The 13,589-nt window shown below is 26.8% G+C and overlaps 1 protein-coding gene across 1 annotated transcript; it reads left to right on the top strand.

Moving 5' to 3' along the window:
• The first annotated feature begins 248 nt into the window (after window positions 1–248).
• On the top strand, window positions 249–12,921 carry LOC107167948 (ATP-binding cassette sub-family C member 4-like). Its single transcript, XM_089222112.1, has 27 exons — window positions 249–521; window positions 735–872; window positions 1,108–1,193; window positions 1,495–1,605; window positions 1,680–1,814; window positions 3,320–3,530; window positions 3,717–3,939; window positions 4,021–4,177; window positions 4,248–4,386; window positions 4,477–4,587; window positions 4,659–4,940; window positions 5,012–5,176; window positions 5,254–5,375; window positions 5,445–5,542; window positions 5,603–5,688; window positions 5,753–6,132; window positions 6,199–6,470; window positions 6,612–6,691; window positions 7,486–7,636; window positions 7,710–7,816; window positions 8,078–8,201; window positions 8,268–8,435; window positions 11,609–11,739; window positions 11,814–12,059; window positions 12,149–12,321; window positions 12,384–12,624; window positions 12,712–12,921. The coding sequence occupies exons 3-27, from the start codon at window positions 1,117–1,119 to the stop codon at window positions 12,796–12,798; spliced, it is 4,077 nt and encodes a 1,358-aa protein (XP_089078238.1). The 5' UTR covers window positions 249–521; window positions 735–872; window positions 1,108–1,116; the 3' UTR covers window positions 12,799–12,921.
• Window positions 12,922–13,589: the final 668 nt, after the last annotated feature.

The following is a 13,589-nucleotide window of genomic DNA, read 5'->3' as shown; positions in this document are numbered from 1 at the left end:
CCTTCGATTAAAAAAAAGCTATAATATTTGCAAAATATATTATAATTCTAGTTTTATTGTGTTTGTATAATATTTATATATACATATTACTGATAAGTTGTAATTAATAGTATCTTATTTATACGGTTTATTTAGAAATTATCGAAAATTAATAAACATAACATTAGTAAGTAGGAAAGTGCTTGAAAATATCTAATATTAAGTACCTACACGGCTTCACTATGATTATACTTGCGTACCTAATTGTAGTTTTATATACATTAACGTTTCAACAGTTTACAACAGGCAGTTAGAAGTTTTAAAGATGAATTGGCGCAACTAGCGGCGATGAATTTAAACTTACTATTATAGTATATAATTTTTTAATTAATAATATATACATTTTTCAATATATTATCCAGGTCAATTTATGATATGAAATGACAGTGTTATTTATCAAACTCATACTACTGTGATATTATATTATAATTATATGCCATTATAATAATCATCGTATTACTCTCATTATACTATTTAAAAATGTACGTTTGATATATTAAAAAAAATTTTTATTGATTAACAAATTGTTATTTTATGAACGCAGTGATATATTATGTGCCATATACAACATATTTTATATTTACTTATTGGTATTAGTTGCATATTTGTATACAAAATATATTAATATTATACTTAAAAGTACAATTTATGAATATCTATTTATAAATATACAACCAACATATTTTATCTTTTAGCAATACGTGAGTCAAATAATTGTAAAATTTGTGAATAATACATTTTTCATTCATATACTATAAACGTACTGTTTATACAAAACACAAATTACAATTTACTGAATACACGAGATGTTATAGAAAATCAATTCTCAAATAGTAAGTATATTGTAATACTTTTTATTTATGTATTTTATTTTATGATGACATTCATTGAACAAAAAAAAATTATTTTTAATAAAATAGATTTTAATTATTTAGATTTAATTTAAAAATTGAATACTTATTATATTTACTATATTAATAATATATAATAATATATAGTATCATATTATATAATATTTTTCAACAAAACTTGTTTACTATTTTATACTTCAATTGATTTTCATAACAGGTAAAAATAATGGATTCTAACTGTAAATTTCAACGGCCAAAACATCCTAGGGCCAATGCAAACGTCTTTGAGATCATCACATATAGGTAAAACAATGAATCAATTACTATATAAATAATGAAAAATGAATAACATAATAACAGTGTTTAAATAATAATATGTATATTTCACATTATTTCATTCAAACTGTCGTCTTTATAAATTCTTATTGAAGTGTATTCCTAATGTTTATAAAGTTTTTTTATAATTTTTGTCAGAATTTTTATTTTTGTGAATCGTATTTGTATTTTTTAATACCTACTTAATCTGACGTGTTATCTAAAGGATACGGTTTGATTATATTTGATTATAATAATATTAAAAATAATTTGCTTTTATATTATTTAGCTGGATATTGGACCTTTTCAAAATAGTATTCAATAGAGACATAGAAATAAATGATTTGTATATACCTTTAAATGAACATAAGTCTTCAAAATTAGGAAATGATTTAGAAAAGTAAGTCACTTTAAATTAAAATCTAAATGCATATTTTCATTAAATTTATTAATTTTATGAACAAACAATTTAAGGAAATGGAGACTAGAACTGGCTCTCGCAAATAATGGGAACAGAAAACCTAGTTTGTTAAAATCCTTAATCATGTTGTTTGGAACTAAGATAATGTTTCGGGGATTAATTCTCAGCATCAGTGAAATTATTTTTAAGTAAGTGTTTAAAAACTTATATTTAATTTTTCATATTATAGTTGAGAATTACATTTTTGAACTAATATAATATTATACGTAACATTATGAATTATACTATTAATATATTTTAACCTAACCTAACTTATCTTTGTCAAATCATGGAGACATTTTTATGACAGAAAGCTAATTTTATTTATTTGATATACTATATAGGTCCAATGTACAATAAAAATATATTTTGCGAAAATCAATAATATAAACTATTAATTATTAAATATTTAATCTGTTTATAGGTACCTGTTTCATGTAACACATATTAAATATGTCACGTGTACCTATCTAAAATTCAGTTAATTATGTAGGATTTTAAAGTGTCAGTGTTAAACAACACTTATGTTGTAACTTACATTGAGTAATTTGTATTATATTGCCCCAGTAAAAATTAAGTCTTCAATTCAGATAACCAATCTTTCATCAATATTGTTCAATAAAAATGTTTGATAATTTAATATAAAGTTAACAATTTTAATTCTTTCAATATGTATTATGTTTGATTTAATAGGTACACTAAAATAATATAAATAAACTTTGTGGCATATTCTTAAGCATCCAACAATTTAAAATACGATATAGGGTTTAACAACCATATATTATATTATAATATGTGACTAAAATTGATTATGTATACGGAATTTTTCACTAATATGGTGTTATATTCACAAAATAAATTGTTGCCTTATAAATTCTATAATTTTATAAATGAATAACGATGTAAGTGTACTCCGTATACCCAATGCCTAAATATAAATATAATATATTGCTACAACTTGATTGTTTTTAACAGTGTCAGCGTTATACATATTGATGTCCTAGTCAAAACAACGTCTAAATTACCAGTAAGATATTATGAAATAAAATACTATGACAGAGAAGTTGATATGTAGCCATGTAGGTAACTTTTAAGGAAATCAATATACATTTTAATTTATTTGAAAAAATTTCAAAGTGCTCAGAGCCTCAACGATTAAAGACTTAGATGCATATTTTATATAATACGGGGTAGGTACAGGCTCTTTCTTAGGAGTAGATATAATACCTAATATAATTGTGTCCTCCATACCCCTTTTCCTATATATTCTATTTTATGTTCTATCAAATTCGTATAAGCAATTGCAGTTAATATAGGTACTACTGACATATTGTAATAATATTATATTTATATTAAAACTTTTAAAATTTAAACATTTTATATCAACATCCACCACATAAGCAAATTCAAATAATTAAATGTCATTGTTAAAATAGGTATTGCATACTTGGTGAATTATTTCATATACCTATTGTATTTTATGTTTAATAATTCAATGACAATCATGTTATAAGCTAATCAGGAATTTATTGATACAAACATTGTTATTTATTTATTTATAAAAATATGTCTTATGACAAATATGAATGTGTTAGATATGTGAAACTCCCTTATAGAGTAATATACCTAATATAATGCATGTGAACTTTTAAAGGATGTGCCAACCTATATTTATTGGTAAATTACTATTATATTTCAATACCGAAGAGCAAAAAAAAATCGATTCAAAATATGCATACATTTACGCTACCTGTTTAACGATATGCACGTTAATCTCAATGATCTTTTATCATATATCACTAATGGACATGATTCACTATGGGATGAAGTTGAGGATTGCTTGTTGTTCATTAATATACAGAAAGGTATATTTAATAATAAAATCCTAAAAAATAAAATAAATTTTATTAATATTAATTATTAAAAATTTATTTTTTATTAATTTTTCTAAATATCAACAATATTTTCTGATCGTAAAAGTTTTTATTAGGTTTCTACATCATAAAATTGTATCTTTATAATAATTGTATAATTATAACTTTCACATCTAGGCTGTGCGGCTAAGTAGCACATCATTAGGTGAAACATCTGTCGGTCGAGTAGTTAATTTATTATCAAACGACGTAAATCGGTTTGATAGAGCACTATTCTATCTGCACTTTTTGTGGATTAGTCCCCTGCAAACAATAGTGGTTACATACTTATTATGGCAAGAAATAGGTGTATCATCAATATTTGGAGTTGCAACATTGGTTATGTTCATTCCGTTTCAAGGTTTTGTAAAACCAATTCAATAACATTAAGTATACTATAAAACATAAACAATTAAAATAAATACGTATATACATTTTCTAGTGTGGTTTGGAAAAAAAATTTCCATATTAAGATTAAAGACCGCCATTAGAACTGATGAAAGAGTGCATTTAATGAACGAAATAATTTCGGGTATTAAAGTTATCAAAATGTATACATGGGAAAAACCTTTCGAAAATTTAGTGCAATACGCAAGGAAGTACGAATTAATTTTTTGTAAATAAATTATTAATATTATAAAAAAAATCTTAATTTATGATATTTTATAGAATGGAAATAAAACAAATTCGAGGATTGTCATATATCACAGCAATATTCGTATCTTTTACGGTATTTCATTCGAGGATTTCTTTGTTTTTTAGTATACTCGCGTATGTTGTACTCGGAAACTATATAACCGCCCAAAAAGTAAGAAAATCTAGTCAATTTTAACACAGATCGAACTTTAGTTGAACATTGAGGAACACGTAATTTGTAATAACGTGTTTAAATGTTTAGGTATTTGTCATAACAGCATATTACAATATATTACGAGTGTCATTGACGATTTTTTTCCCCCAAGCCATTGCACAAACAGCAGAACTACTAATGACTATTAAAAGAATTCAAGTAAAATTACACATATTATGAAAATAATAATAATAAATACATTTAACGATTACATTTAACAATTTTTAAAGGTTTTTTTGTCATACGAAGAAAAAAATAGTCTAGTGGTAAATCTTTTAAACCAAGAAAACATAACCACCAATAATGGTATAAAAAAATCTACAGTCAACTCAGCATCAATTACTACAAATACTGACAATGAAACGATGCAATCAAATTATTTGAGTATAGTTATTTCAAATGCAACGGCCAAGTGGACTCAAAATGAAAATGAGAACTGTTTACGGCATATCAATCTAACTGTAAGATCTGGTCAATTGGTCGCAGTTATTGGACCTGTAGGAGCTGGAAAAGTATGTAAAATAGTTTACAACTATATTTTGAGTAAGTTAATATTAATTTAAAATACTAAAAAAAATTTAAGAGTTCATTAATACAATTGATTCTACGAGAGCTACCACTTTCCGAAGGAAAAATTTCAGTACACGGTATACTTTCTTATGCATCCCAAGAACCGTGGTTATTTGTAGGTTCTTTGCAAAAAAATATATTATTTGGTTCTCCAATGGATGAAAATCGTTATAAACAAGTAAACATTTGGAAATTATTAACGCGATTATCATGAAGGTACTTAAAGTTACCTTTTTTGGAACGATTATACAATAGGTAATAAATGTGTGTGCGTTGAAAAGAGATTTTGAACAGTTTCCATATGGTGATAAAACAATTGTGGGAGAAAGAGGAGTAACTCTCAGTGGTGGACAAAAAGCAAGAATCAATTTAGCTCGGTATGTTATACACAAAGCTGATAAAAGGAAATAGGTATTAATTTTTTTTTCATGCAACTACTTTTTCAGAGCCATATATAAACAAGCGGATATTTATTTATTGGACGATCCTCTTTCAGCTGTCGACACACATGTTGGCAATCATTTGTTTGAAAAATGCATTAAAGGTAATTCTGCAAAAAAATGTTCAAATTATAGATTGATTAACATTCAAAATTATTTTCCAGGTTTTCTTAAAGAAAAAACTTGTATTCTTATCACACATCAATTACAGTACTTGACGAGTGTAGAAAAAATTGTTCTCATGGAAAATGTAAAAATAGATTATTATTTTTGTTATTATTGGGATACATAATTCATAGCTATATTTTTTTTAGGCAAATATTAAATCAGAAAGTACATATGAAGAACTTCAAAAGTCTAATTTAGATTTTGCAAAAATACTTCGATCTTCAGTAGAGATGACATCTACAACACTTGATTCACTGAATATAAGAAATAAAAGTGATCCAGATGAGTTAATTCTTGGTCGTCGAGTGTCTGAAATTAGTGTAACATCATGTATTGATGAAGTTAATCAAAATAATTTTACACCCACAGAAGTAGTTGAAACTCGCACTTCGGGCAATATTTCACATACTGTTTACAAGTCATATTTCTTTGCTGGAGGAAGAAAGTGTAAAATATTATGTTTTGTTTTGATCTGTATTTTCACTCAAGTACTGACGTCTTTTGGAGACACCTGGATAAGTTATTGGTATTTAACATGTTATGTGCCTACAGTTTTTAATACCATTTTTTATATGTATGTATATATTTATAGGGTTAATTTAGAAGAACACGTTTTCCGTAATGTGATAAATGTGCCTACATCAGTTTCTGATAATAAATTAAACACATTTTTGTGGTGGTCAATTTCTAGACAAACCTGCATTAATGTTTTTGCCGCTACAACTATAATTATAATAATTATAGCTGCAATTAGGTCAGTGTTATTTGTATCCGTCTGCATGAAAGCTTCGATGACTTTACATAACAATATGTTTAAGGCATTAACTAAGGCCACGATATATTTTTTTAATACAAATCCTTCTGGTAATTATAATTCAGATTGTAATAGAATACCACCTTTTTTATTTTTCATGGTATCGAGAACCAGGGAGGGGACTGCAGTTAGCATTGCTTCCCCCTATATAAAATACCACCTTACATTGTATATTTGTATATTATTTTTAGGGCGTATTCTTAATCGTTTTTCAAAGGACATAGGCACTATTGATGAATTATTACCAATAACATTAATGGATTGCATACACGTAATATAATTTAATATAATCATATTTTATCTTTTGTGAATTTTTTAAGTTATCGCGGGTTTCAAACCAAAAGGTTCTCAAATATAGATTACTTATAATTCAAACTCATAAATTTTAACTAGAACATTATTTAAAGAGTTATTTAATAGAATTAAAATCAACACAATTTACAAACATACGATATATATTAATATATTAATAAAATAAAATATTTTAATCTAAATAAAACCTTTCGGTTCTGAACTAAATAGTGTTAAAATGGTTCACCAAAAGGTTTTATACTTCTATCCCATATCTTCATATCTATCATAATATTATAATAATATCATAGCCTAATATTCTTATTTAAGTATTGTAAATTTATTAACAAAATGAAAAAAATACATAATAGGTAGTTCAATCTTATTTCGACTTTTTTTTTGAACATGTCACATCGACTCTTTTGAAACCAATATTTTTTTTTCATAAAACGTAAATTTAAATTAGAACATTAAAGTTCTAACTAAGGTAAAAAAAATATTCATAGCTAAATGATTTTTATCTAAAAAATTTTAAACTACCGTCTTTTTCGTCATGTTTTAATTGTAACAACACCAAATCAAAATACTTCACGTAATACAGCTTCATTAATTTTTTTATTTAACAATCGTTATAACTATACTATGTTACAGAGGAATATATTTCAGTTTAATACTGCGCTTCTGGACAATCTGATATTTTGAGATAGAACCTTTTGATTCTGAGCCCATGATATATCAAATATTGTGTGTTAATGAAAATAATATTATAACTAGAATGGATTAGCAGCTGTGGGAGTGTTCATCGTTGTTGGAATTGTCAACGAGTATATGACAATAGCTGCCTTTTTTTTAGCTTTTATATTTTACAAAATAATGATGTATTATTTATTATTATCACGGAGTATTAAACGGTTGGAAGGAATTAGTAAGTAACGAAATTAAAGTATAAACTATAAAATATTTGTATATAAGTTACAGTCAGTTTTAAATAAATATAGCACGAAGCCCTGTATTCACACATTTGAATGCAACTTTACAAGGTTTAACAACAATAAGGGCCTTTGAAGCAGAACAAATATTGACCAAGGAATTTGACTTCCACCAAGTTAGTGGACATTACATTTTACTCAAATATCGAGCTTATCATATTTTTTTCAAATATCAAATAATTTTCTTTTCATTAATACGCACCAAGTTATTGGACTAGTATTACACTTCCTTTATACCAATAATTATTTAAATTAAATCTAAAAAGTAGTAAACAATTAGTCATTGATGTAGTTAGACATAGCTAGATACTTATACTTAATATACTTATAATATATTTTTAATCTATGTCGCTTCATATCGTGTTTAAATATTACAGGACTTACATTCTTCAGCTTGGTATTTATTTATTGCATTAAGTAGAGGTTTTGCATTTTGGTTAGACATTATTTGTCTTGTATACGTAAGCGCAGTTACATTCAGTTTCGTCCAAATTGGCAATGGTAATTATTAGTTAAAAAATAATTTTGTCTGATTGTAATATTCACTAATTGGTGATCGTAATACAGGCGTATTTATTGGAAATGTTGGCCTTGCCATTTCTCAAGCGTTTGCGTTACAAGGAATGCTTCAATGGGGGATGAGACAAACGGCAGAATTAGAGAACAATATGACAGCAGTTGAAAGAGTCCTAGAGTATACAAATGTTACACAGGAAGATGAGCATGAATCAACAGGTTGTGTTATTTAATTCATAAGTTATTTGCTATTTGTCTAACATGTGGACATACAAATCGTACCAAAATTGCCAATAACTATAGTAATAAGTAATATTTAATAACAATATTTTACGTACATTACTCCGGCAATTTTTTTGCATCAATAATTAGTTCTCAATTCCTGTGAATTTCTGACAAGGTTTTTATTTATTTATGTATAATACGGGACGAGCCCAATTACATTGATTTTGTTGACAATAATTCACAAGAAAAAATTACACATATTTTAGAATGAAATACAATAAGTAGATTAAATACTAAGGAATTGTGGCTCCTCATTGGCTAACTTCAACATAAGAACAATAGAGCGATTAGTTAAATAATTATAGTGGCTAAAAGGAATATGAAATGGGAAAGAGGATCTGGAACAATAAGTGAGAACTCAGAAATTAACTTTGGATAGGAGGACAGGGGCATCAACTTCACCATTAATAAGTTTAGAAAGGAACGTAAGGTTGCACTGTTTTCTCATGTCACATATGGTAGACAAACGAAGTTGCTGCAACACTGGTTCATACTCATGAGGTGCACACTCAATACCTAAAGCAAAAGCGGCAAATTTTTAAAAATATGCTGAACTCTTTCAAGTTGATAACTACCATCAATGGTGCATGGTTCCTAGATAATTATACCAATACACCATACTCCATCACAGACCGAACGAAAGAATAGTATGAGGTCTTCAGAGAATTAGACAATTTAAACTCACCAAAAATTCTTTTAACAAATTCGAGAAGCTTCATCGCCTTGCATGTAACTCTCTCAATATGAGTCTGAAAAGTAAGAGACTGATCAAAATAAATACTAAGGTCTCTAATACAATCACCAGAATGCTTAAGAGCAATATCGTTGATAGAGTACTTAATCAAGATCAGCTCATTGGAACAAGTAAAGGTCATGGTATGACATTTAGGGATACTAAGCTCCAAGCCAAGTCCCTGGGCCCATTAAGCGACTACATTTAGATCAAATTGCAACCGCTTATAATCATCAGTGGTGGAAATACGGAGAAAAAGCTTAATATCATAGGAAAATATATGACGTCCACTGTGTTTAATCACATATTTGATACTATTAATAAAAAGAGTAAAAAGAATGGGTGAGAGATGCTCTCCTTGAGAAATGCTGGAGGTAACATTGATTGGACTGGAACAAAAACCGTTAATCTTGACTAGCTGTTTCCTCTCAGACAAATAGGAACGGAACCATGACATTAAAGGTTCACCAAACCCGAGATATTACTTAGAGTAATATTGCATCGGAAAGAAGCTCATATGGTAGACCATAAATACTACTGACTTGAACATTTAAATTATTTGGTGAATAAACGACGGAGCTAAAAATTTTTGAGAAAATCTCACACATAGTGGTTCTATCAACACTAGAAACACCATTCAATTTTACAGGTGAAGGGATGTTGGAAATTTTTTTATTTTCCGTACAAAATCCCAAATCCTTTTGGGATTAGTACAGAAATAATGCTTCAACTCGTTTAATATAATTCACATAACATTTCTTAGAGAGAAATTTAAACCTCGCTCGGAGCAGAGAAAAAGTAGAATATTCAATAAGGAACATCGAAGCCTTGTATAGGCGGCATGTGCTTTACTTTTTTGAAATTTCAATTCTTTTATTTCACTAGTAAACCACGAAGGAAACATAGACATCGTGTATTCAACCTGAGGGACGAAACTAATAATACAAAAGTGAAGAGCATCATAAAAAGCATTAGTTGCTTCATTTGCATTTAAAGAACTAATAGTATCTTTCCAATTGAAAGACAATAAAAAATGTTCAATTTTGGAGAAATCTGTTTTTTTGAAATCAAAAAAGTGAAGGTTCAATTCTGGGTTATACAGAACTGGGACCAAAACCATTTCAAAAACTAAGACTGAGTGGTAACGATCTTCGGGAACAACATACTCATCAGATCTCATAATAACCATATTACTTTTGTTGCTAAAAACCAAATCTAAAACAAAACCGTAGTAATTTTTGACCTTGTTCAGTTGGAACAAATTAAGTTAAGCAAAACTTTCAGGGATACAGGGAGCATGACAGCTGACAGAGGTCGAATAAATTACACCATTTTTGTTGTTCGACCAGTTTATCCCGGGAAGATTAAAACCCTCAGAGACAATAAACGCACAGTCAGAGAAAGACGTTACGACATTTTCAACATTTGAAATAAAAACTTATAGGAATCCACTGTGGATTTGGGAGGGAAATGAACAGTGCATAATAAGGAAGTTATTACATTGTAACCACTGAACTCAACAAATAGTTGTTAAAAGTTAACGACAGAAATATTTAAAGATTGTGCCAAGAAAAGAATTTTTTTGAATTTAAATTCTTATCAATTTAGATTTTTTTATATTATATAATTCATTTTTTGATAAATACTAAAAAAAAAGAATTTTTTAATTTTTGATTTTTCAAAATTTAAATTTTGGGCTAGGGTAATGTACGTCAATATTTTCCAAAATTTTGGAAATATTAATTTTGAAAAAAAACACAAACTAAAATCCTAAGGATATAATTAATAGGTATACAGACTAATATAAACAGCAAAATAAAAAAACAATTATATAGTGACGTTATCGGATGAAAGTGTCAAACTCCTAGACAAAGAATATTTAGACCCCATTTATTGATAATTTTTTGAATATATTGTTATAAAATATAAAGTGATGTAGTATTACGCTTGACTCTTGTATAAATTATATTTAAGTAAATGTAACTATTAAATTAAAACATATTTAACTTTAAAAATCATCAAAATCATTGAATTTAGGAAGTGATTTAAACACCTATTTAAATTTTAAATTCATTCTGATTATGCATCTGATCATTAAGGAAATATTGGGTGGTAGTATAATATAACATTATAAAATAAGCATAAGTTCTTAAGCATTTACATATTATTGATTGATATTGGCATATTGAACATAAAGTATGATTTGTGAGTTATAAAAATACTCATGCTTCCTTACATTTATAAAAATTATAATTTTTTTTTTTCTGTACATTGACAACAGATTTAAAAAAAAAGAGAGATATAAAAGATTGTAAATATTTAATTACAATTTTATAGATGATGACTTTATAATTAACGTAAATTTGTTTTATAGTAAACAACAAACTATCTCCAAAATGGCCTTCCGAAGGAAAAATTATATTCAAAAATTTTTATCTACGATATGGACCAGATACACCATATGTTTTAAATAACCTCAATATAAACATAGAATCAATGCAAAAAGTAATTTTTAGTAATTTGTTATATTAAATATGATTAAATACGTTATACATTTAGATTTTTTATTCATTATTTAGGTAGGAATCGTTGGTAGGACTGGAGCAGGAAAATCTTCTTTAATTGCAGCCTTATTTAGACTATCTTTTAATGAAGGTAATATCATTATTGATGGCATAGAAATTCATGAAATTGGACTGCATGAGTTGAGGTCTAAGCTTTCCATAATTCCTCAAGAACCAGTCCTATTCTCGGGTACGATGCGAAAAAATTTAGATCCATTTGATGAGTACCCAGATCACATACTTTGGAATGCATTAGATGAAGTAATTTACTTTAAATTGCTTTATATTATATTTGTATAAAATCATTTAAAGATTCTTTACACAAAACTAAATCTGTTTTACTATCTAAGGTTGAACTTAAGAACGTTATTGAAGATTTGCCTGATGCCCTTAATTCAAAAATGTCTGAAAATGGCTCCAATTTCAGTGTTGGTCAAAGACAATTAATATGTCTTGCTAGAGCTATAATTCGAAATAATAAGATTCTCGTTTTGGATGAAGCCACAGCTAATGTTGACCCACAGTACCAAATAACACAGTTTATTTACTAATAGACAAAAATACAGATCTTTTTTTAATTTTCAGGACAGATGCATTAATTCAAACGACCATTAGAACCAAATTTCGAACATGTACAGTCTTAACAATTGCACATCGTTTGAATACTGTGATGGACTCGGACAAAGTCCTTGTTATGGACAAAGGAAAAGTGGTCGAATTTGATCATCCGTATAATTTATTACAAAATAAAGAAGGTGTATTTTTCAAAATGGTGGAACAAACAGGACCGGCTTCATCTGATTTTTTAAATAGAGTAGCTGCAGAGGTACACTTCTTAAAAAAATATTTTTTCTATTGAATGTTGTATATTATGAGTTCACAGACAGTACCTAATTGTATATTATTCTTATAGAGTTATCATTCTAAGAATTTGGCGACAGAACCAAAATCCGAATCAATTGTCAGTGATGCAGATGGTATTTCAAAGAAAAATGTATAATACCAGTTTTGATAGTGTCACATACTATTATGTATATTAACCATAAAATCATATAATCTATATTATTCATTTTATAATAAAATTGTCGATCTAAATAAAAAAAAATATATATACTATCCATAATTTGATTTAATATATTTAACTTCTTAAATGTAAGACTACTTTGTATAGTATTTAATCATTTGAACGTTAGTATTTTTTTTCACCACATTTTCTTATCATTAGGTAAATATTTTTAGAATAATAATTGTTACAATCATTATCAGCTTAAAGCTATTTTACTTCGATTTATTTCTTTAAGGTTTAATGCTTAGAAACACTCAAATTTATCATAATATATTGGTTTTATATATTTCTCTAAAATATCAACTGTAGAAAATCCATAAAATTACTTTAATATATTTTCCCTATATAAATTACTCCATAATAAAATAGACTATCATCAATAATTATTGACAAAAAATAAATTATATTTTATAAATCATGCTAAAACTGAATATTTTTTTCTTTTCCAGCTAATAATTTCATGACATTTGAAAATTGTACTATTTTAAATTTGTCCATGCTTAATTTAATTATTTAGAATTTTAAGATGATTATTTATAATAGCCTTAATTTTTTGATAGTTTGTAAACTATAACCTAATGTTAGTTTTAATTCTAATTCTAATATCTTATAATTATAATTATATATTTTTATTATTATTGTTCAACATTACGTGTAATGTGCTGTTAATTTTAATTTTTGAATTGTGTTTAAATTGTTTAAAACAATATAAAAATTATTAAACG

This window comes from Diuraphis noxia, unplaced genomic scaffold, assembly GCF_037042655.1.
Source record: "Diuraphis noxia isolate RWA-SAM2 unplaced genomic scaffold, SU_Dnox_SAM2 contig0003, whole genome shotgun sequence".
NCBI lineage: Eukaryota > Metazoa > Arthropoda > Insecta > Hemiptera > Aphididae > Diuraphis > Diuraphis noxia.
Note: the sequence above shows the minus strand (reverse complement) of the source record. Positions and strands in the feature narration are given on the sequence as shown.

Excerpts from the sequence above, each read along its gene's own strand:
- LOC107167948 (XM_089222112.1), top strand. The coding sequence starts at position 1,117 with ATGGATTCTAACTGTAAATTTCAACGGCCAAAACATCCTAGGGCCAAT. Across the intron at positions 4,941-5,011 it reads GACCTGTAGGAGCTGGAAAA|AGTTCATTAATACAATTGAT; the intron begins GTATGTAAAATA and ends AAAAAATTTAAG. Across the intron at positions 5,376-5,444 it reads GCAAGAATCAATTTAGCTCG|AGCCATATATAAACAAGCGG; the intron begins GTATGTTATACA and ends CTACTTTTTCAG.